Source organism: Sardina pilchardus, chromosome 9 (assembly GCF_963854185.1).
Source record: "Sardina pilchardus chromosome 9, fSarPil1.1, whole genome shotgun sequence".
Classification (NCBI taxonomy): Eukaryota; Metazoa; Chordata; class Actinopteri; order Clupeiformes; family Clupeidae; genus Sardina; species Sardina pilchardus.
The window spans coordinates 31,381,853-31,406,680 of record NC_085002.1 but is presented as its reverse complement, the minus strand read 5'-3'; the positions used below and the strand labels follow the sequence as shown (position 1 = coordinate 31,406,680).

Below are 24,828 nucleotides of genomic sequence, written 5' to 3'. Positions count from 1 at the left end.
AAGGAAACCAGCCATGCAACTTCCAAGAATGGCACCCCACCATATCTCGCGAGAATCATGAAACATTACCTTATCAGTAGACATATAGTACACATGTGCTCTGTGGCAATCTGGATCTGACAACTTTAAAGGAACACTCCACAGTTTTTACATATTAAACTACGTTATTCCCTTACCTAAGATGAGTTGATACATACATCTGGCGTTTCAATGCGTGCACTCAAGTTAAGCTAACCCTTTAAGTGATTTTCTTATTTTTCAGCAGCTACCAGCTTAGTTGACCAGCTAGTCAGCAGATAGTATAGTCAGGGGTGCGATCATATTTGTTATTATTCAGAGATTCCATTTGCTTTAAATTTGCTTCTGAGGGCTGTTCACCATTAACATACAACGATGCTGCACACTGCAATGATGCTGCAAAACAAAACTAAACATGCAGTCACAGCAATGGTATGAGGTTATGTGGTAATTAAAACACTTTCATATTGTAGTATTTTAGTGTGTTTTTAAATAAAAATAAAAGAAATAAGACATTTAGTGTCAACCAGCTACAGCGCCCATACCAGTGTCCACAGCCTCTCTCTGTAGAGGTCCCAAAAATATGTTTTTAAAAATATAAAAAATACAGATACAGGACAACCTGCGAGCCTGAACTGAAATGAGATAAGAAATAAGACTGTTTTAACAATAATAATGAAGAGGCCATTGTTAGTATAGTCTTCAAACTTGAAGACGGATTTTGCGCTTGTACAATGTATTCTTCTACCTACAAGTCCAGTTAATGGACTTATGAACTGTACTTAATCACTTCAATACCCTGTAGAGTAGTACACAAAAGGATGCTGATGAAAAAAGAAAAACATTAGAGGATAAAAAATGTTTACGTATGGGAGGCATGGGCATCAAGGTTAAAAGTCGAGCTTTCAATTTCTCATGCAATAAAGAGGGGCTGATAAGACCAAGTTGCACTGACAGAGATAAAGTTGTTTATGTCCCAAGGTGCTTGCTACAGCCAGATATATAATGGGGTGGAATTACTGTAATTTAAAATCATCAAGGCTGTCCTTGCTTTACGTTAACAAAGTGGCTCTATCAAAAGTCTCTAAATAATCATCTCCCTGAATATAGCTATACTGTAGCTAACACAGCAAAATTGGATCAGGGCAGATTTGTTATGAAAAAAAAACAAAAAAACATGTAGATGATACACATCCACACACGCATCCCTGCTCTGCACTGCAAACCATCACGGTCCTTAATCTCTTCCATCAGTCTTTTTAAAATCCTGCTCTCCCTTTACAAATCAAGACCAAAGCATTTATACTGTACGTACTGGAGGCTGACTGCATAATAACTGATCTAATCTACTAATACAGCAAATCAATGTTTTATTACTATTGCACATTAATGCCGCTGTCTAAGGTTGCTTGCACAGGTCTCCACATTAGAGAATAACCAAGACTCCAAGAACACTTTAAATGGGTGGCGGGGGGGCAAGAAAGAGTGAGAGAGAGAGAGAGCGAGGAGAGAGAGAGAGAGCGAGAGAGAGAGAGAGAGACAGAGAGTAAGGGAGGGAGAGAGAGAGAGAGAGAGAAAGGGTGAGAGAGATAGAGACAGATGTGTGTGGTTGTGAATGTTGTGCATGTGTTTGGTTGTATATTAATGTATGGAAAATATATGTTTATGTAAATGTCTATATATGTGTGAATGTGTGTGTGTGTGTGTGTGTGTGTGTGTGTGTACCAAAAATATATGTAAGTCTGTGTTTGTTTGTATGTATTGTGTGTCTGTGTGTTTGCAAACCACTTCTGTTGTATGAACGTATGTGTGTGTGTGTGTGTGTGTGTGTGTGTGTGTGTGTGTATAATATAAATCTGTGTTTGTATGTATTATATGTTAGCGTGTCCGTCAACTACATAACAAAAAAAAAAAAAAAAAAAAAGTATATACAGTGTCTATCTGTTTGTTTGTCTTATGTGTTGCCGTATCTATGTGTATGTGTATGCGTACTGTTTGTGTATGTGTGTGTGTGTACTGTATATGTATACTGTATGTGTATGTGTATGTCTACTATTTTGTTTTTTTTATGTATAATATGTATGAGAATGTTATAGATATTTAGATAGATAGATCTTCTATGTTCACCAACGTTTTTAAGTTTATCTCAAATCTACAAAAACAGCTTAAGCATTATTCCTAATGAGTTCTTTAAAAATTGCATGCTGGAATATTCAGGGCCTTAGGTCATCTATTTTTGGCATGAAGAGCAGGAATTCAGAGTTTCTGAAAGAGATCAATAACTCTGATATCTTAATTTTACAAGAGACATGGAGTAGAGGAGACTTGTCCAGTGGCTGTCCAATAGGCTTTAGAGAAATAGTTTTACCATCGACAAAACATAAAGGAGTAACGCAAGGCAGAGACTCGGGAGGAATGCTTGTTTGGTACAAAACGGAATTGAATCACATTATAGAAACCATTAGAATAGGCAAATTTAATTTATGGCTAAAAATCAAAAAAGAGATTGTTTCTTCAACCAAAGACATTTTCTTGTGTGCAGCATACATACCTCCCTCTGAATCCCCCTACTACAGTGAGGAATATTTTCCTACATTAATGGAGGAAATCAATCTATTTCAAAGTAAAGGTAATGTCATAGTTTGTGGTGATCTAAATGCAAGAACAGGAATTGATCCGGACTTAATCAGCATTCAAGGAAATAAATACATCAATAACATTAACAACCATACACCAACAAATAAAAACAGAAACAATTATGACACAGCCAGTAACAAAAGTGGAAAAAGCCTACTACATATGTGTCGGTCACTGGGTCTGTACATAGTCAATGGCCGGATCTGGGGAGATTCATTTGGACAATATACTTACAATTCTCCTTTGGGCTGTAGTACAGTTGACTACATTATAACAGACATCGAAGAAAATAACATAAGAGCATTCACAGTCAGCCCCCTTACACCACTTTCAGATCAAAGTAAAATAACAATCTACTTAAAACAGAGAGAACCAAATCAAATAATTAATGTACCTTGTGAAATGATAAAACTAAAATATATCTTTAAATGGAAAAAGGACACCAAAGACAATTATCTAAAGGCTATCAGCAATCAACATACTCAAATGTTACTCAATGTGGCTCTAAACAAAATCTACCCCCAGAATCATGACGGTACTAATACAATGGTAAATGATATTACAAAAATATTCCATCAAACAGCAATAATGAGCAATATGAAAAAACAACAATCTCCAAACATTAAAACACAATACAATAAGGAAAAATGGTTTGACCAAGATTGTAGGAATTCACGTAAAAATCTAAGAACTATTTCTAATCAAAAACACAGAGACCCTAACAATCAAGAAATACGACTTAAATATAATGAAATCCTCAAACAATACAAACAAACCCTGAAAATTAAGAAAGATCAACACACAAATAACATTCTCAAAAATATGGAAGAATCAATAAACACTAACAACTTCTGGCAAAATTGGAATACCCTTTATAAAACAAAAGACAATTTGGCTCTACAGGATGGAAACGTCTGGAAAACTCACTTTGAGAACCTATATAAAAATGTAAATGTAACCCCAACTAGATTAGAAATAGTTAAGAAACTGGAAATATTTGAAGAAAAAATCAAAGATTATCAAAACCCCCTTGATTTCCATATAACTGAACAAGAACTAATAGAAAAAATACAAAAACTCAATCTAAACAAATCGTGTGGTATCGATGGAATTTCAAATGAAATGATTAGATATACTGATACAAAATTTAGAATGGTTCTACTCAAATTATTTAACATAATTCTTTTTACAGGTAACTTCCCTGAAACCTGGAATCAAGGCCTAATTACCCCAATATATAAAAATGGAAATAAATTTGATCCCAACAATTATAGAGGCATATGTGTTAATAGTAATCTTGGAAAATTATTTTGCTCAATCATAAACAAAAGAATTCAAAACTTTATAAAAGAACATAACATCTTAGACAACAGCCAAATTGGATTTCTACCAAAACAAAGAACATTAGATCATTTATTTACCCTGCAAACAATTATCCAGAAATACACACATCAAAACAAATCAAAAATTTACTCATGCTTTATAGATTTTGAAAAGGCATTTGATTCAGTTTGGCATGAAGGCCTATTTTTACAACTATTAAATAATGGAATCGGAGGAAAAACATTTGAAACTATAAAATCCATGTATAAAAACAACAATTGTGCAATAAAAATGGGTAACTCCAGAACAGACTTCTTCCACCAACAAAGAGGTGTTAGACAGGGATGCCCATTAAGTCCCACACTGTTCAATATGTATATAAATGAATTGGCAAAACAACTAAATGACTCATCCGCTCCAGGGTTCAAATTAAAAGAATCAGAGATTAAATGTTTATTATTTGCAGATGATCTGGTAATTATGTCAAAAACTGAAGAGGGGTTACAACAATTACTAAACATATTAAATGCATTCTGTCAAACATGGGCATTAAAAATTAATATTGCAAAAACAAAAATCATGACATTCCAAAACAGATCAAGGGGCCAGGGAACAAAATCAATATTTAAACTTAACGACACCATAATTCAACACACAAATTCATACAATTATTTAGGTCTAAAAATCACGTCAACTGGAAATTTCAATCTAGCTATAAAAGAATTAAAAGATAAAGCAATGAAAGTTTTTTACACAATCAAACGAACAATAAAACATGAAATACCAATTCCAATCTGGCTAAAAATTGTAAATAATATAATTGAACCAATTGCGCTGTATGGGAGTGAGATATGGGGACCATTAAGAAATCAAGACTTTCATAACTGGGAAAAAGAAATCATAGAATCACTTCATACTCAAATTTGTAAAGGCATACTAAAAGTACATAGATCAACACCAAATAATGGAGCTAGAGCTGAATTAGGTCAATTTCCATTAATAATAAAAATCCAAAAAAGAGCAATTAAATTTTACAATCACCTCAAGTCCAGTGACCCACATTCTTACAAATATCAAGCCCTATGGTGTCAAGAACAAAATATTACAAAGAGTGCCCTCAGCCAATTAATAATAAATTTAAATTCTAACACCAATTCAAATATCAACACAATAAACCACAAGAAAATCATGACACAACAAAAAGAAAAGTACATACAGCATTGGAAAAACACAATTAAAACTCAAAGTAAAATGGAAATATACCAATCATTAGAAAGAGATTATGAAATAGCTGAATATTTACAGTATACATTGTAAAAGACCCCCAGATCCGAAAACCAGTCACTAGGTACAGACTCAGTGACCACACACTAGCCATAGAAAGAGGTCGCCACAAACAGACATGGCAACCAAAAGAGGAGAGGGTATGCACATGCTGCACACAAGAAATTGAAAATGAAAAACATTTTCTTTTATATTGTAAACATTTAGAAAACATTAGATTAATATATTTCCCAAAATTTGAAAAACTAATCCCACATTTCAGAAATTTAAATAACGACATCAAAATTAAATACATATTAGGAGAATACACAACATTACTACCACTAGCGGCACGATATGTGACAGAATGCCATAAAGCAAGAGACAGCCACTGGGCAAGCCACTAAGTTTTTATTTTTTTTATTTTTTTTATTTTTTTTATTATTATTATTATTATTATCATTACTATTATTATCATTATGTGTGTGCTTGTGCGTGTGTGTGTGCGTGTGTGTGTGTATGAGTGAGGATGTCCTAATGTTCTTTTATAATTATTATTATTATTATCATTTTTTTAAATTTATTTTATTATTAGTATTCTCCATAGTCCATGTCAATTGTTGCTATAATTAATTGTTGTTATAATTAATGTCTAATTATTTGATGCAATTACTGCTTTGGCAACATTGTAAAATTTTACATTCATGCCAATAAAGCTATTTGAATTTGAATTTGAATTTGAGTAAGGGAGGGAGAGAGAGAGAGAGAGAGACAGAGAGTAAGGGAGGGAGAGAGAGAGAGAGAGAAAGGGTGAGAGAGAGATAGAGACAGAGAGTAAGGGAGGGAGAGAGAGAGAGAGAGAGAGAGAGAAAGGGTGAGAGAGATAGAGAGAGAGAGAGAGAGAGAGAGAGAGGGAGAGAGAACTAAGCAAGTGATATAACCAAGGGGAGCAGCAGCTCAAGTCACAGGAGAGTGGAAGTGGAGGAGCAGGGGTTGAGTAAGGAGACGGTAACTGGAAAGCTCCACAGATGGGCCGAGTGACGGGCTCACCTCTAGAATGTACTTCTGTAGGGACTGGATATCCTGGAGAGCTTCAGGGTCCTGGTGGATCACCACCACCTCCTTCAGGGGATACTAAAAATACAACCCAAAACATCACGTCTCATCACAAAATACAAACCCACACACACACACCGACATTCAGAAGACAGCGGAGAGCCTGTATGTATATGTGGTGAGTGTGTATGTGCGCGTGTGTGTGTGTGTGTGTGTGTGTGTGTGTGTGTGTGTGTGTGTGTGTGTGTTTTCATCTCTATTTGTATGCCACCTTATATAAATACTCTCTACCAAGAAGCTGGTTACAAAAGGAGTGAGATGCAACATGGCATTGTGACTCAGACCAATGTGGGATAAAAATGAAAGATTCATGGCCAAATAGAAGGAGCATAAATAAATAAATGCGTGCCAGATGTTTGGGAGAAATAATAAGACATGGTGGGGCTGCCGCCTCCCTCTCTTGACAGCTCTGAGAGAGAATGCCATCTTCCTGCACATTTCTCAAGACAGGGATTTTTATGAAACTCCTCAAAGCAAAGAAGACGGCTGCAGCCAAACCTTCACAGGCATGGTCTTCCTGTCCCGGATGACTCGGCCCAGCTCAATGACAGACTGCATCTGGGACACGGCGCTCTCAATGCGCTTGTCAATCACTGACTCCCTGCATTAGAGGACAGACAGAGAGAGAGAGGCGCAGAAGGTGGGCAAAGGGAGAATGGTAGTCAGACAGTGGAGGAAGAGAGCTTCACACATTAGACACTTAGATACTTAAGACTTGAGTCGGTGGCTCCTCTTTGACTGCAAAAAAGCTGCTGTTAACTCACAACCAAAGAAACGGCACATGATATTTTTACATGACCCATTTACTTTTAAGCAGAGTGTCTCCCCTCCACTCTCTTTACATTTCATTTGTCCTCTAGGACCAGATGTACAATGCACAAGCTCTTCACTTTCAACCGCAGCTGGATTATTTTCTAAATAGTCAGTAAATGGATCAATGACACAGCATAAATACATGTTACTTTAAATGGGCTGCATCTTTTTTAGAGACATCACAGATGCACTACTGTTAATGAGACTCGATTGTCACTGAAGGTCATGGGAGTCGGCACCACACACACGACTGGCTACCCAACGTCCCGTGAGATGTAAGGTGCTGCGGTCAGGGTGCCCAGACAAGAGGGCACAAGAGACATGAGGACATTTAGGGGCAAGTGAGAGAATGTGGCTCTAGAACAGCATGCTAACTAGATGGTATTCACTTTAAACCATTTATTACACGACTATTCAGAAGGCTGCAAAAAGTTCCATAGACTTAAATGGCCCTTCAGGGGTCCGATTTAAACAGTCAGGCATCAAGTAATACGTTGCTACGCTACTCCTGAACTTTCATGAAGAACTATTTGTGTAAAGAACAATGTTGAATGTTAACAACCTCATTTTAAAAAGACATTGTGTGAATGCTCTTGTTGCACTTTCACTAATATTTATTCGTTTTCATTCATAAAGAATGGCAAATAATTCAAAAATTGCATCACACTATTTTCATGTGCAGCAAAGTTTAGTCTTGAATTTTCATGCCTAAGGGCTGTTCTGCTGAAATAGGGTCCAGAGTGTTTTTGTTGAGAATCTGGTCAAGACTACCATAGTGAATGCACTAGTACCAACAGTGGAGCACGAACAATGCCTATAAAAAACATTCACCCCCCTTGGATATTTTCCCCTTTCATTGCTTTGTGGAATCTTCCTCAATTTCATTTGGCTCTCTTTTCTTTTTTTTTTTTTAAACTAACAATTTACTAAAATCCCCTCTTTAACGCCAAAGTGAAAGCAAAGGAAGTTATCTATGAAGCTATCTTACTTAATTAAAAATATGCAATGCAAAACAAGCGATTGCATAAATATTCACCCCTCCCTGAAAGTAGCTGACCTAATTAAACAGTGGTCCAGTTCTAATAGTCTCACAATTAGTGAAATGGAAATGGCCTGAGTGCAGTGAATGTGTATAGTAGGCCTATAGTAATACAGGAAAACATGCTCCTGGAAGGTCCAGCGTGAGGAACCCTTCAGGAAGAATAATGGTGGGGGACAACAACTAGGACTTGGGAGAAAATGTACTCTCCAGCAAGACAATGAGCCCATGCCCTGTATGAAAACACCACACAGAAGTGGTTTAAAGACAACAAGGTGAATGTTCTGGAATGGCCGAGCCAAAGCCCAGACCTCAATCCTACAGACAATCTGTGGCTGGACTTAAAAAAAATATATTTTGTTCAATTATTTTTTAAAAAGCCAAATTAAATTGATCAGATTCCATTTATAGAAGTAGAAATACCTGAGGGGTGAATCCATTTAAATAGGCACTATGAGTGGGCATGTGATGATAAATGCCCGCTACATACCAATACAGAGACTGTTTTGGGCTATTTTAGTATGTCTTCACTGTTAGTTTTTAATCCCACATAAGAGCTAACACTCCAGACTTGGTGAACCCTGCCTGAACTTCCGGGGAATTTGAATTTCGCCTGGCAGCTCAGGCTGGAAACCAGCAGATCTATCTCCTCTGTTTACTGTCAGAACCTTTGGCTCCAAACAGAAACGGCCATACTCTAGTCCTGGCACGCTATTGGCCGGTGACGTGACGATAACGAAACTTAAGCGACCCGAAGCAGCAGTTCAGTGTGCACACTCACGCTTCTGTTTTGGAAGATTTTTTTTGCCCTGGAACAGGTCATACAGCGGAAGGACGTGTTTGCGATTCTACCGACCGGCTCTGGTAAAAGTTTCACTTACCAACTATTGCATAACTATGGCAATTGCGTATGGAATCATTTGAACGATGCCCATTATCGATCACGCCTCTTGTGCAGTAGAAACAAAGCGCAGCCTCCCCAGACTAATGTTCAATTTTTAAAGATTGAGCTTAGTATGGTGAAAACCAGACTAACACTCTACTTTCAGGCTTTGAATGTAATGTTATTATTGTAAGGTGATTTCTTAATTATTTGACATTTAAGCAAAATTGGACAAGAGGAGGTCTCAATTTGGGTTGCATACTGTAATACAAATAATTAAGAAATCACCTTACAGTAAGAACTGTAAGGTGATTTCTTAATTATTTGACATTTAAGCGATATTGCACAAGAGGAGGTCTCAATTCGGGTTGCATACTGTAATACACAAAATGTCTCAGTAAGTAATGAAGAAAAAGAGCACGCCATTTTATGCTAAGCCAAAACTCAAAAACGAAAATGCCATTATTTGCATGCACATTAGACTGCATCATACTGCATTATCATCACATGATCCTTTACAACTCGCATTGGTTTGCACCATATGGTAATGTGTTCTGACCTGCAGGGAGAAGGACTGCAATTACTGAAAAGGAAACCAAGATTTGTATTTTGTAAATCTCCTCTACCTGTGGACCCATTTCCACACATTCACTTAAATCATGAACTCTCTCTGAGGTTAACCATACCCTATTACGTCAGATTTCTTTTCACAATAATCTTTCACTCTCCCTCAAGCTCTTTTTGTTCAGTGAGTCTATATCTATTCAGTCTATTTCTTTTTTTTTTTAGCATTTTTTTTACTACAGCTAGCCAGCGAGAGAGCTGTTTGACACGGGCTCTCATGGCCTGATTGACAGCTTCAGCAATGCCGCTTTCTGGCGGCTCACTGCGCTCTAATGAACTCTGTTCTAGCTCGCCTGCTTTGCAGTTCCAGGTTCCAGGGGTGCGGCACAGAAATCCATCACAATACAATTATCAGCAGCGCTCGTCATTAGGCAGCCCAGGCGGACGGAGATGCGTCACTCACGCTAATGGCTGGGTCTGTTTACCTGAGGAGCAAAACAATCAAATGAAAACGCCGGAGATAGGTGAGGAGGGGAAGGAACTCGATGCATGCAGCCTGATTTGCCGGGCGAGCTCAGAGTCATCTGTGCTTGGCTCTGGAATTGTACTGAGGGAGTTGATCTGAAGGGGGCCTTTTGGTAAACACACAATGGCTGATTTAATTTGACAGGAAGCTATTGCCATTTCCTCACAACCATTGCTGGAGTGAGGAGCAGATTGACAAGAGAGTGCACAGCAGCATAGGGTTCCCCTCAAATTAGAATAACTAAGAATGCTAAAAAGGTAAAAATAAATAAATAAATAAATAAAACAATGAAATGGTAACAAAGTTGAGGGGATGAAAGTTGCCATGACTACATTTAGTCAGTTCAATAGGCAATGCGTACCTAATTCATTTTTTTAGCTCAGATGTGTCAAAGGCAACCCACTACCTTGACCTCCATGAGGATCTAGATCGTGGTTCGGCAAACAGGCGGCCCAAGGCCAAAGCTGGCCTCTCAGCAATATTATTTGGACTGCCAGATTATTCTAGGAGTCTGAATCTTTAAGGCATTTTTGTTTTATAATATAGGTTTACAAATAGCCGTTTCACCAATCAGGCCGCGGGTGCTTAAACAAATATGAGAAAGAACACCTTGAAGGTGCCGCTTTATCTAGTAGTGCCGTCCATTCCTTTTTATAGGCTCCACTTTCACGGTAAAACTTCCTTCTTAGGCTTTTTTAACCTATACCTGCAGTTCGCTCCTCACTCTACACGCTAATATTTCCTCACCCCATGAGTAACAGGGGTGAGGAAAAACTCCCTAGAATTAAAGGTACAAATAGGCAGAAGCCTCGGGCAGATCCACGACTCAATGGCCTGACCCATCTGCCTAGGGTCACTTACAGAGCAATAAGGTCTGTATACATGATAAGTGAATAGGTTAGTTAGGTGTAGAGAATAGAGCATGGTGTTTAAAGCCACCTGAGGTATGTGTTGCAAATAGGTAGGATGGTTACGTAACCAGTATGATAATGCATGAATCCCATGTAGTGTCAGAGAGTCCAAATAGACAAGTGTAGGGTGCGCGAGCCAACAATAAATATTGTAACATTGCTTTAAAAATAAAGAAATAGGTTGAGCACTACTTGACGTCAGTATGACAAGAGGGTGCTTTCGGAAAGTTATGCAGTTGCAGACTTCTACGAAATTGTATCATTTCATCAACAAAAATGTACCTTAAAATGACATGATATACTGATAAGGTATACAAGATAGGGGAGTTCTGTTGAGCAAAATCAACAACCTATTTTGATGACTGCACTCAGGATTTACCAGAAATTTGGAAATGTTTTGATTAAAACACTTCAACCTGACCAACTAGCTAGCTACCACCAAGGTAATGGTAGATGGATGACTTAATAGCATTATAGAAAGACATGTGTGATGGTGAAAACACAGTTATCTGTTGTGGTGTGCTAAAAGGAAGATAAAACACAACATTCTTACATAATTCCTTATGAACACAAATTGCCACACAGAGTTTTACAGCAGAGGTCCGAGAGGCATCAGAAGGTGGATGTTGATTTGACGTTGATTTGACGTACCTGACTTGAGGCAGCATAAGGTAGTGAATGCTGCTGGCGTCCTTCTCCTCCACACTGGATGGATGGATCAGATGCCGGAGGTTCTGATACATCATCTCTGTGATGAAGGGAGTGAAGGGAGCCTGCAGAGAGAGAAAGAAGCACACCTGCTCAACAGCCTCATAGACTTCAATACAAAGAAATGTGAAATGACTCCTTGGCAATGGTAACTAATTCATCCCATAACTGTGTTAAAATGTTACCAATGCTTCAGTTTGGCTAATTAGAGTTGATATTAGGAAGACAGGCCAAGAGGAAACTGGGCTTTACTGAGGTAACTAATAAATAACTCTCCATTGGCTGAGCTGTAAGAGGCTCAAGTGGAAATATTCTATGGCTCACGTGATGGTGCATTCTTGAGGAGTCAACAGAACAATCTAAAACACTTTCCAACAGCCTCCTAAACAGATCTTAGAGTTACCGAGCGATCTCCAAATTAATGTGCACAGCATCATCCACTACTCTGGCCTCTTCTTCACCGCAATGTGATTAATCAACACTTAGCGTGGCACTAGGGAGTCAGTCAGGGGGAAAATGAGATAGTTTGATGAATCTGAAAATGTATTTAATGTCATGAATTAACTGCTAAGAGACTCAAGTGAGTGCTTCTATATCAGGTTTGCATTAGGGCTCTCAATCCGCAGGACGATTCATTACTGAAAAATAGTCGCTTGTCACCTTCAGAAAACTTTCATCCATATCCTCATAGACTCCTGATGACTCCTACAGCATGCGCTTCACCAGTCTTAGCCAGTTAAATAGATCGCCCAGTTGCTGGAGACCAAGTGCTCTCTCAAGCACAACATTTAAGCTGACATATATCTGAATATATACTACATATTTAAAACATAAACAGACAAAAATGCACTGGGAGCAAATACTGACAGAGAAATCCCCATTTAAGCATTACACACAACTGCTCTGTATTTAACCAGGTCAAAGACATAAACGCACACATCCACATACCATCACGCTCAGGAGTTTACAGGCAAACACACACACAAACTCAGTAGAAGCCATACACCCCCACTCAGATAGACACACACGCAATCTCCCCTCCACTTCACCACACATACACACTCACACACAAACTGTGGGTCGTCATGCATAAAATCACAGACATGCTCACACATAGGCCTAATCCCACACAAAGCACAAGCACATTCACACATGCGGAAACCCACACACACAAAGTGACTCACCATCAGCCGGCACATGGAGAACAGCACACTGAAGAGGGTCTCCAACGCCCACAAGCAATCCTCCGTTCCACTCTCACCCTGCAGGTCACACACACACACACACACACAGTTACCATATGACTGCAGGTCCTGGGTTTGCTACCCACAAATGAACCAACTGCAGTCACCACACTGTCAAAACATTGCATCTCTGTAAAACGCTGAGCCGTCAGGGACAGCTGTAGCACTGCAGCCACCCAGAACACACACACACACACACCCGCAAGAGACACACACTTCTGTAAGTGACCATACAAATGAACACATTACTCCCCAGAGAGTTGAATGCCTGTGGCCTGTAGGCCCTAAATCTCCCATTAAGCCTGTTTAGATGTACAAGATCATTCTTCAGAGCAAAACTGGCACTTTCATGTGGTCAGACCCTATCTTTTTAGCATGCTTCCCTCTATAAACTGAGAGGAATATTTTGGATAAAGTTGTGAAACTGTTTTCGGACTAAAATAGATAGCAACAACAAACGTTGTTTTCCTTAACACATTATAGTGTACAGTATGTTCCATGAATATTATGTAACAAAATTGGGGTGCTCTGGCATGTCCGAACGTAGCCTACAGAAAGTCAAAATCGGATAGCCGAGGGCTACACTGAATATCAAAAATGAATTCAATTTCACTGCAGCTCTTCCTTTTCTCTACATTTATGACAGTCACTGTCAACTGCTCTTCACACTTCCTGACCAATCTGACCCATTGCTGTTCAGGAGAGACATGACAAAAGCATACCTTCAGACGCCTGCGGTTGGTCCGCACATACCAGTTGGTGAGCATGTCCACAAACTTGACCAGTCTGGGAACCACAGTGTAGAGCCTGTACCCTGGAAAGAGCAGCACACAGAGCATGTTGGACACAAGTAGCCTTTGGATTGGCAGCACTTTAGGAGTCCCTTTCCAACCACTTGGTTGATAATGACAAACAATTTAGCAGTGAACTAGAAAAGCACTCAGAGAGCGCAGACCTCCGCCTGCATTGTTCTTCCTAGGTTGTCATACATTTGAACTGAAACTACTCAGATCGCCACCACGTGGCCATACCAAGCCATTACACCACTAAGCTAAATACATAAACGCCTCTGGAATCCCGACGGAATTACGGATCAGTCCCAAAATGTAATCGTTTCTTCCTTGGGTCATGTCCGACCTTCCCGGCAAATTTCATCAAAATCCATCCATCACTTTTTGAGTTATCTTGCTAACAAACAGACAGACAGACAGACAAACGCCGGTCCCCTTGGCGGAGGTAAATAAAATATATACGTGTATAATAAATACAGTATGTAAGGGATAATGGACGACACGCCGTTCGATTATACAAAGTTAATGCACGTTCTAGATGGTAGAACGGCCCGACGCGAAGCGGAGAATAGCACATAGGACAGGCCAGAAGTCATCATGTGACCTGGAACATGTACATCTCACTCATCACAGAGTGCATGCTCTAGAAGCACGCTCCATATCGGTCCCCTGTGTGCTCAGGATTCATCTCATCAAACTGGAGTGAGTGAGTGTGTGACGTGATGTGAGGCCCACCTTCCATCTCAGCCTTGACGAACTGGATCAGTGACTGCGTGAAGGACTGGATCCACTTGTCCATGATGTTGCTGCTGGTCTTGGCAGTGCCCTCATGGTACATGAATGGGGTGCCCTCCTCCTGTCACAAGTCAACATTACTGAGGGTTACTTACTGATGCTGGACTCTGGACTGTTGTTCTATTCATTCAGAAGGAAATGTTGAAATTATGTCTGTGAGTATCCTACCGTCTTTGACCGTGTAGGTGCTAAGAGTCTACAACACTTTAGGTGCACATTTAAGGGGTATATGGGTGTACTCACAACAGCAAAACTCTATGGGAATGATCTGGGATCTTTCCTTACTGTCATTTTCAGACACATGTTCATCTGAAGTGATGCATAATGCACAATGTACTAGTGCCTACCACGGTCTAGTGGTGTCTTTGTACTAGTGTATGGGGAACCAGTTACCTTTTGCAACCTGTGGACATTCTGCACCAGGAAGCGATAGGCGTTGTACCAGGGCAGGAAGACATCCTTGAGCACATCTCTCACGCCCTCCTCCTTGAAGCGCAGGTTCTCCGCTCGCACCACCGGGGAGTTGATCAGGTAGAGCCTGGGGAACCGCACATCACCAGATAACAACTGTTCCTCATCATGCATCTGAATTCTCCCTTCCCCCTTTCCAGCATCCTGCATTTAGCCATTCTCTCTCTCTCTATATATCTCTCTCTCTCTCTCTCTCTCTCTCTCGCTCTCCCTCCCTCCAACTGGACCCTCCCATCTTTACCTCCCTAACTCTTGCCACTCCCAATCCCCCTTTTCTCTTCTCATCAACAGGCCATTCAATTGCGCTCTTCCTAGAATGCGGGTGATTTGCGAGAGCGGCTGGTCATTGCCGGCCATCAATTTGCAAGTCAGCGGGTGGCAAATGTGCGGAGGGATGAGGGGTTCCTGGCCGCGCGGATCATGAATCAGCCTGATGTGATGGCCATCACTGGGCCACACTGCCCAGAAATGAGCTCAAGCGCTACGCCGAGAGGGAGAGGGAGAGGGAGAGGGAGAGGAAGAGGGAGAGGGGGATGGAGAGAGGGAGAGGGGGAGAGGGAGAGGGGGAGGGGGAGGGAGAGAGGGAGAGGGAGAGGGAGAGGGAGAGGGATAGAGAGAGCGCGGCAGGGAGAGCGAAAGACACGAGTCAGGCAGATGGAGAGCAGAGTGAAGGAGCAAGAGAGAGCTTTTTTATTTCCTGGAATGCATTCGCTGAGTTTTCATGGGAATGTCCGGAAGACACATGAAGTCATTTCTCTGAGCATTGATCACAGGGCTCCCAAGGAGGAGAGAGATATAGTACACTGAGCGTGGCCCGTCTCAGTCATGTCTGCTGGTCGGGGAGAGAGGAGCGAGGAGAGAGGAGAGAGGAGCGAGGAGCGAGGAGCGAGGAGAGAGGAGAGAGGAGAGAGGAGAGAGGAGAGAGGAGAGAGGAGAGAGGAGAGAGGGGAGAGGGGAGAGGGGAGAGGAGAGAGGAGAGAGGAGAGAGGAGAGAGGAGAGAGGAGAGAGGAGAGAGGGGAGAGGGGAGAGGAGAGAGGGGAGAGGAGAGAGGAGAGAGGAGAGAGGAGAGAGGGGAGAGGGGAGAGGGGAGAGGGGAGAGGGGAGAGGAGAGAGGAGAGAGGAGAGAGGAGCGAGGAGCGAGGAGCGAGGAGAGAGGAGAGAGGAGAGAGGAGAGAGGAGAGAGGAGAGAGTAAATCAGGCCAGCCACGTGCTCAGTGCAGCGCTAGCACGCTCCAAGCTGACATATGGTGCTCTGAACAAATGACAGTCCAACAGCACATGAAAAAGACTGCCTCACTAACACCAAATGCTTTCAAAGAGCACATTAAAACATGGAGAATACAGTGTGCTGGCTGACCATTACTCCACTCTCACATGCTCTTGCATAAAACTGTCACTGCAAAATGAGGAGTAAACATGGAGAGAAGTTCTGTAGTAATGCTGCTCCCTGACACAGACTATGAGCTTCACCTCTGTTGTGAACGCCTGCAGTCAACTATCCAAATGCTTTGTGATTTCCTGTGGGAATTTACAGTTCACAGGAGAGTCAAACAACTCAGAGGTGCACGGTAAGCAGACAGGCAAGCACTGATTCAACCACAAGGATCAGCATCCATGCAGATAATTGCCCCAAGTCTCATTAGAGAGAAAATATTTGGATAGTTTAGATGCCAATTTAGCTGGAGGGTCAATAATGGCTGCATTTGTGCCTTTGTGGATACAGATCAATGCGAGACAAATACAATTAACTCAAAAAAAGCAGAAACAGACAGGAGAGCAAACTAAACAGCATTTCAAATCATAAGCTTCAGGGCAAACAATGGCTACTCTGACATTTATTGGAACTGTCTTGAACATATGGATGTATTCAATAATGCTTCATTCACTAGCCATATGGCAATGTCACTTGATCGCCTCAAACCATTTGATTAAAATAGAGCAAAGAAGGGGAAAAAAGGAAAATAGCGAATTTAAACACATCAGTGGCATGCTTCGCTTCATATTAGCTAGTGCAGTCTGAGGCAAAACATTATTATTCCTCTCCACCTACATGTCAGGATTATTCCACAAAATAATGGCTTTTTGATTGGCTATGTGTCTAAATGATCAAAGTTGCTCACCTCAAGGCATCAGCGCCATAGTTGTGCACAATAAGAGTTGGGTCAGGGTAGTTCTTCTTCCTTTTGCTCATCTTCTGCCCATCACTGCATACAGGAAATCAGATCAGCCAAGTGAATGCTGCCAGGAACTCAACAAAGCTTTCCAGGTCACTTAGTTATTAGCATGTATTGTACGCATGCATGTCCATGCATGAGTGTGTGTGTGTGTGTGTGTGTGTGTGTGTGTGTGTCTATGCCTAAAGACAAGAAACCTGTCTGCAGCATATGATAAGCCCACTGGCTGAATGTCGTACAGCATCACTGCATATGGTGTGGGAGTAAAAAGAGCACAAACCTGGCCAGCACCAGTCCATTGACAATCACATTTTTGAAGGGCGGTCTCCCAAAGAGGGCAGTAGACAGCACCAGCAGTGTGTAAAACCTATACAAGTGAACACAATTAAAGGTTGAATCAAATGCATCTCTTGAGCAGCAGAATAAAAACACATTTCCTCTTACTACTACAAACTGACAGAGTTGCTACTAATGCTGTTATTGCTAAATATGTATGCTGCAAATACTAAATATGTACAGTATACTTACTTAACAGCAGCACAATAACAAAAGAAAATCAACAATGAAAGGCCACACAACAGGTCTAAGCGCTACGACCCCCTGAGGCTCCTTTGTAGTGTACATGTGGCAGTAAGTGATGTTGGTCACAGGTTCTTACCATCCTCTGGTCTGGTCGATGCCCTCTGCGATGAAGTCAGCAGGGAAGGTGTCTTCAAACTCCCTGCGGTTCTCGAAGGGATAGTGGGCCTGAGCGTAAGGCATACTGCCACTCTCAAACCAGCAGTCAAACACCTCGGACACACGCTTCAGCTGGCCTTTGCCACAGCGAGAAGGAATGGTCAGATCATCAATGCTGCAAGCAAACACACACACACACACACACACACACACACACACACACAGGATTACAAAAACAGATTCTTTGGCACCTACAGGTTGAACCGCAAGGCAGAGACATCTTACACATCAAGATTCTACAAGAATCCAAGAAGAGGCTAAAGAGGCAATACATTCTTAAATGCTTACTGCTATGGGTATGGCACAGATGAGATGAAAACAAAGGGCTTAAAATCAAATGAAATGTAAAAATTAACACTGTTGTGATAGGTTAAGCACGAAGTAGGGAAAGTCCAGACCTCCAGGCAGAGCTTCAGTGATGCCACTACCTGTGGCTAATTGGTTAAATGAACAGCTGTCCACGCCTGCGGGGCTCACAATACGTACAGGCCTTTGTGAAGAGACTGGCCTGCTTTTCCCCTCTAGAGCTTTGCTCCAGTGAGTGGGGCAAACTAAGGCTCCTCGTTTTGCGTTTATTCGGGATATCACACCACCACAACAAAAGAAGAACTCATCACAGGAACCAAAGCTTGGGCTATCTAGAAGGTACGGCAGGAGATCTATTATCGGGCAGTGAGAGCCATAGGTAAGTGACCTCTCACTGGAGTTCTGCCAAGCTGACACACACATTTCAATTACACACCGTAGGTCTTTACACCAAGCAGGGCTAGTGTGTGGGTTAGCGTTTGGGGTTTGCATAACATTACGTTGTGGTCGGAGGCCTCAGCTAAGGATTAGAATAAAGCCTAAATAAGGGGCACTCGGCCCTTCATAACAATAGGATAATGGACAACAGCTTTTAGTTTGGTATGAGATAATGTGTTGTCAGCTGCTAAGTATTAGCACAACAACGCAAAGTGGAAGGGATGTGGACTGTTTCACTAATACAATGAAAAAGTATCTTCAAAAGATGTGACTGTGGCACTTCCTCGATTGCTTGACTAATTTGCCATTTGTTCTTCCATCTAATTATTTTCAATTTGTGCTAAAGCTAGATGATTCATCCTAAATTCCACAGAATTGTTTGTGCCATTACTGAACTACATGCACACCTGCCGTTTTCTAGCTCCAGGCAAAAGAGGATTTCCCACACAGTGGGTTGACTGGGGCGAGTAAGTGCGGTGCCCATAAAAGAGGGACGCGCTAAATGAGCCTCCGCAGTCGTCAGACAAAGGGAGGAGTCCTTGTACTGCACTTAATTAGGAGTAATTAAGAGGTGAAAGCGATCCAGCCCTCTCCTCTAGGTAGCACCACCCGTTACGCCTCAGTGGGGGAGACAGACAGTAGAGGAGGAAGAAGAGGAGGAAGAAGAGGAGGAAAGGAGAGAGAGAGAGAGAGAGAGAGAGAGAGAGAGAGATCCGGTGTGATGGCGGCCCAGGCGATCGGTGACTCACCTCTCCCGATGCAGATCGGTTACTTTCACTCCACTCAGCTCTTCAAGCTCAGCCATGGAGCCCACACACACAACCTGATCAACAGACACACACACACAGCAAGGGAACACAGAAAGAGTCGGTGAGCTTTGCTCTACTTTAAAAATGGTACGTGAGCTTAAGTGTCCTTCAGAAGGCAGACAAAAAACTTAGCCTAAATAATAATGATGCTTAGAGCCAACAGTCAAAACTCAAAGTAACCTATATATATCAAATAGTTCAAAATGTATGTCAAATATTCTAAAACTAGCATTCAAAATGGCACATCTGTTAGCTTTTCTGTGGATCAGTGTGCAATTGTTATCACAAAACTTACAAATGTAGTCATTGTTTATTTGAAATAACAGTAATTCTTAAAAAGCACAGTTGCACATGCACAGTACTGTTAAAATGTACAGCTTCACATTCCCATTTTCCACCTAACCGTTAGCCTGAACAACACAGTGCCTGACAGCACACCGAAGCTATTCTTCTTATAGAGGACTGCAGTATTTTGGGTGTGCAGCGTGTTGAAGGAGATGGTGAACATGTTCATTAAAGGAGCTTAAATTTAGCCACAGTTCTCTTTCCAGAAAAGGAACCGGTGCTGAAGCAGTTGCCGTTCTTGTAAGGTCAGAGCATGATTGCAGACTGGTGGATGGATGTGACCTAATTGTCACTAAGTGAGGCGAACTGATTGCCTGCTGACATACTTTTTTAGGAGCATCAAGATGCACAAGAGACATTTGACTTCATAGACGATGCCTAGAATAAACATGAGAAACAGACTTTATCCACAGAAAAGCTCTTCATCTAGTCCCTATTTAAATCCAATAACCTGTTCTAGGCTTACTTTACTTTCTACTCTTTTAATCCTCAATTGAATTGACAAGAGTATACAAAAATAAGTCACATTTCTTTTCTCCATCCAACCTATGTTCATAAAGTAAAAGCTGAAGCTAACAGGGTCAGACTGATCAGGTGGGTTGCTGAACTTGTCTAGGACTCGAGCCAAATTATAAATAAATAAAGAACGCACAGCATCCGTCTCTCTGAGCAAGCAGAGGAGCCAGCAGTCCCCTGCTCCAATTCCAGAGCAGGCTGCTGGAGCTGCTGGAGCTGCTGGCCCAGATTGAGGCCTCTGCCGGCATGAGGAGCAGGAGATCCACTTTTCCTGGACTGGCTTGAGCTTGGGGAGTTCAAGGAGGCACTCCAGAGACCGCCGCCTTGAAACAGTCATTAGGCTATTTTCAGGAAGCAGGACGCTGTCCCTCTTTCTCCTCTCACCACAGTGGAGTCGGTCGCCATGTGTGTAGAGAGCCCCAACAACCCACTTCTGACGCCCATAAGCCAACTGCAAATACTTTTTTGGAGTTTCATCTTTTCTACTTTTTTTCACTACTTCCCAGGTCTATGTATTGGATAGACGACCATTCACTTGTACAGGCTCTTATAATAACTTAATGGGTGAGCAATAATGGAGACGTCTTTCCTGCCTTTGACTTATCTGACAAGTTATTTATTCCGAAAAAAACAATTCGCCTTTGGCAATGGCAGCCAGGCATACTGCAAATGATTCATTTTCCCTAAAAATGTGCAAAGTCACTCATCAAAAGAGGAAGCAAGTGAGCTTCCTCAATGTGCTTAGACTCTAACACTAGTAGCACACCCAAGACTGACAGCCACTGTTCTACTCGTCACATATTTCAGACCCTGTTCGGTAACATTGACTACAACACTGACCAACATTAATCTATTCTTAGGACTCAACAAGCCCATGTGTGGGAACTGCACAAAATGGCCATGACGCTAGAAAGAGTGCCAGAGCCCCTGGTCACTCCCACATGACTGACCTCCTCGTAGTCATCGCTGACCCACAGTGGGATAGGGGTGCCCCAGTAGCGGTTCCGTGAGATGGCCCAGTCACGAGCGTCACGCAGCCAGTTGCCAAATCGCTTCTCCCGCACAAACTCTGGCACCCTGGAAGACAAGAAGAAATGAGTTCTCTGAAAGTATGTGTGTGTGTGTGTGGGGGGGGGGGTTGCTTTGGGGGTATTGAAGTAAAGAGGTTGTGGTTGGGGGTTGTGGTGAGAAGGCAAACAGAGATATGATGCATGAACTAGTAGGAGCAGAACACATGTTGTACAATGAAGCTTAGAGAAATGTCCAGCACAACCAGCACACCTGTTTGGAAACACATGTGATTAGCAAATCACACATTCACACGGTAGAATGAGTAAGGAAGTTCAGCAGGACTGTAAACACCCATAATGCACATTTATGTGTACAGTACATCCCAGCTCTGATGCAAGTAAAGAAGTTTGAGACACAGGTCTAACTGAGCGCCGCATTGGTCATACGCTTCATTACCAAGCAGTAATTTGTAACTTATTCAAAATCAGTCATTTCAATAGTCATTTCTCTGAAGCAATGTAATTTCTATCACCTTCTTTATTCTCTTAAGCACTTCAAAATAAACTGTAGCACTCTTTCTTCTATAAGTTGCAAAGGTTAATGGTGCCCTGAGGGATGTTAGGTAACGTCACTTCTGTGTTAAAACAGCTCGCTCCTCCCTAACGTACAATTGAAACTCTCCTAAATGCACATCTCCTCTGTGAATGGCTGGAAAGGTTTGCCATGTTTCATGGTTCAGGCTGCACCAGGCTGGTTTTGTTAGAGCCTGGGCTGTCTGCAGACGCCGTGCTGTTTTGCAGTGTGTCCAGAGGACAGGCAGCTAGTGGATGGTGAGGAGATGTTTATGTGGCAAAACATGTTTTAGCGTAGAAATGGCATAACATCGCTTAGAGCATCTTCAAAGCTCTCTCCCAGGCATCTTCTGAACAGTTCTCAGTTTTCAGAATGTTTTCTTCTTTGCCTTTTGTGGGACATGGTGCTACCCTTAGAGAACATCAGTGCATAAATGGGAAGGCATGTTCCACCAGCCGGGCAATGACTTCATCAATTCCCATTTGTGGAAGGCATTTCTATTCAGGCACCCAATATATCAATTGAATGATTTTCTCCACCTCACTCTCTCTCCCTCCCTTCTCCTTAGCAGGCATGCAAACTGGTCAGGGGTGAAAAAGGTGAGACTCTTCTCCGACTCTTCTCCGAACTCGTAATGATCCGGGTGTTAATGAAACACACACATAACTCAAACGGTTACGTGCGTTACGTGTGGTCTGAAGCAGTCGCAACTTTTTTTGGCTACGTTACTATAGCGAATCATTTGAAACGAACCAGCCCAGTTTATGAGCATTTAATTCAACTGTCACATTAGCCTTTGATATACTGATAAAGTCTGCCTATTTGATTCACCTTTTGCCGATAGATGGTTCAAACTGCACGCATTCTTCATCAAAATAACTCGTTATGTCTACATGTTTGTCTAATTTCGCTAAACTTTCATCATTAGAAGAAAACAACCTATGCTATGTTGCTACTCTAATCTCAGTGTCTTTTTCTAATAGAAGTTGAAAGTTTTAACTAGCCCACCTGTGAAATCCCTCGGCATCTCTTCTCGCCAGAATCACTATATTCCACCTGACATCTCAGACGCATCTATCTGCGCTCACAACAGAGGCTATACTTGGCGTGCACATTCTGTTCGCGTTGCGTCTTTGTCAACAATTCGCTTCCACTAATGTTTATTAAACGCATAGGGGCTACATTCACGCATCCCTTGCTGATCAGACACGTTTTAAATGCGGCTCTAGAAACACCTCAAGATGCGTTAGCGTCTGCGCATGATTTCTAAACTCAGTTGTAAATTCAATTCACCTTGACCCCCCCCCCCCCCCCCCCCCTAAATATTTTCTCATCGGATCTGCACGAACCATGTAAGTCACCTATTTTTGATTCAAAACGGCGAATTTCGCCGAAAGGTGAGGAGTTTGCATGCCTGCCTTAGGAGTGTGACTGTGTAGGATTAATTAAACATCAACATGTTTCATGCCTTTCTTTTATAGTTTATAGTCCATGATCCTAATCCAATACTTGATCAATTCAGCACATCTTTTCCAACAGTGCTCTAGTTGACTATTAAGCATGCACTGAAAAAAGGTACAAATGGGGAAACAAATTCCAGCCAACTAACCCCCTGCTCTAGGAGCACAGACATTATTTATATGTACTGTAGGGTCTAGGAGGAGGAGGCGAGGAGGAACCTTATACTACAGAGTGAGGAGGAAAATGATCACCAACTCTACCCAGTTACAATTATTTTCATTAATTTCATGTTTTCAGTGAATACTCTTTACATGCCAGCTAAGCAGTAGGTTAAAGATCGGATTTGAATTATATCAGACTTTTAACAAAAAAAATAAAAGAGAATGAAGGGGAACGGGATATGAGAAAATATTGATTTTGTCCCTGCCATTATGCTTTCAAAGTATTTCCAGCCATAAGAGTATGGCAAACACAGCGCCCTCTTCCCTCTAGGTAATAGGTGGACTCTGAGATCCTAATCATAAAGGATGAGGAGGGGGATCCAATCAATACGTGTTCAGAGGGCGCACAGAAGGAGCATGTGGCTTTGGCACAACTAATCATAGCACCTCCCTCCACCAGCAACACACAGACCAAAGAAAGTCTCTCCTTTAAAACACCTTCAACAACACTCCACACAACTGAAATAAGTCCAACAACTGGAGTAAATCAGAGAGCCCTCTGATGAAAGTCAAGTTTGTAACATGTTACCATGTGCGTATGATATCTACACATATTATATTTTCCAAGACCTACAGTATTATGAGTGAAATAAGCAGTCCATGTCATGGCTAAGGATTCCTACTTTAGAACTATGCTTCAACCAATCACAGTCTATGTGGGCATCAATTCAGGCATCAATCCATTAGTGCACCATATGGGTACAAACCCAATCCTGGGTACCCTGGGTTGGGACAATTCTTCATACAGATGCAAAGCTAGCTAATGTGTCAGCTGCAGCACAGTGAACTATTCGACACAGGTTTTACAAATAAATCACCTAAACATGGCTTTCCTTCATCTGACACACTCACTCTTGCACACTGAGCCTAATAGCTTCGGCAGAGGAAGACCTGGCAATCTTCTACATTTTGAGCGAAATATATATGGTCCAATTTGAGTTTAAACAAATAGATAGACCATGGTTCCATATTTGCCGGGAATGCATCCTCATCAATCCACATAATGAATACTTCTATTGCTTGCTGGACCTATAATTGATGACCAAATGAATCTTCAATGATCGATTCCCATGGTTAATTGACAACCAATACCACCTAGTAATGAAAATTAGTAATCGTAAGTGTCCAATTCT

At 41.6% G+C, this 24,828-nt stretch overlaps 1 protein-coding gene across 2 annotated transcripts in view; it reads right to left on the bottom strand.

The window, feature by feature from the left end:
• iars1 (isoleucyl-tRNA synthetase 1) overlaps nucleotides 1-24,828 on the bottom strand; it is a 58,031-nt gene that overhangs the window by 11,336 nt on the left and 21,867 nt on the right. For both annotated transcript variants that reach the window (XM_062544732.1, XM_062544733.1), the window contains exons 14-25: nucleotides 21,380-21,506; nucleotides 19,509-19,582; nucleotides 17,936-18,130; nucleotides 17,558-17,644; nucleotides 17,224-17,307; nucleotides 15,025-15,169; nucleotides 14,572-14,692; nucleotides 13,768-13,859; nucleotides 12,986-13,063; nucleotides 11,745-11,866; nucleotides 6,856-6,958; nucleotides 6,292-6,375 (exon numbers count right to left, since the gene is read on the bottom strand). In XM_062544732.1, the coding sequence (XP_062400716.1) occupies nucleotides 6,292-6,375; nucleotides 6,856-6,958; nucleotides 11,745-11,866; nucleotides 12,986-13,063; nucleotides 13,768-13,859; nucleotides 14,572-14,692; nucleotides 15,025-15,169; nucleotides 17,224-17,307; nucleotides 17,558-17,644; nucleotides 17,936-18,130; nucleotides 19,509-19,582; nucleotides 21,380-21,506 (1,312 nt within the window). The remainder of the gene's footprint in view (nucleotides 1-6,291; nucleotides 6,376-6,855; nucleotides 6,959-11,744; nucleotides 11,867-12,985; nucleotides 13,064-13,767; nucleotides 13,860-14,571; nucleotides 14,693-15,024; nucleotides 15,170-17,223; nucleotides 17,308-17,557; nucleotides 17,645-17,935; nucleotides 18,131-19,508; nucleotides 19,583-21,379; nucleotides 21,507-24,828) is intronic.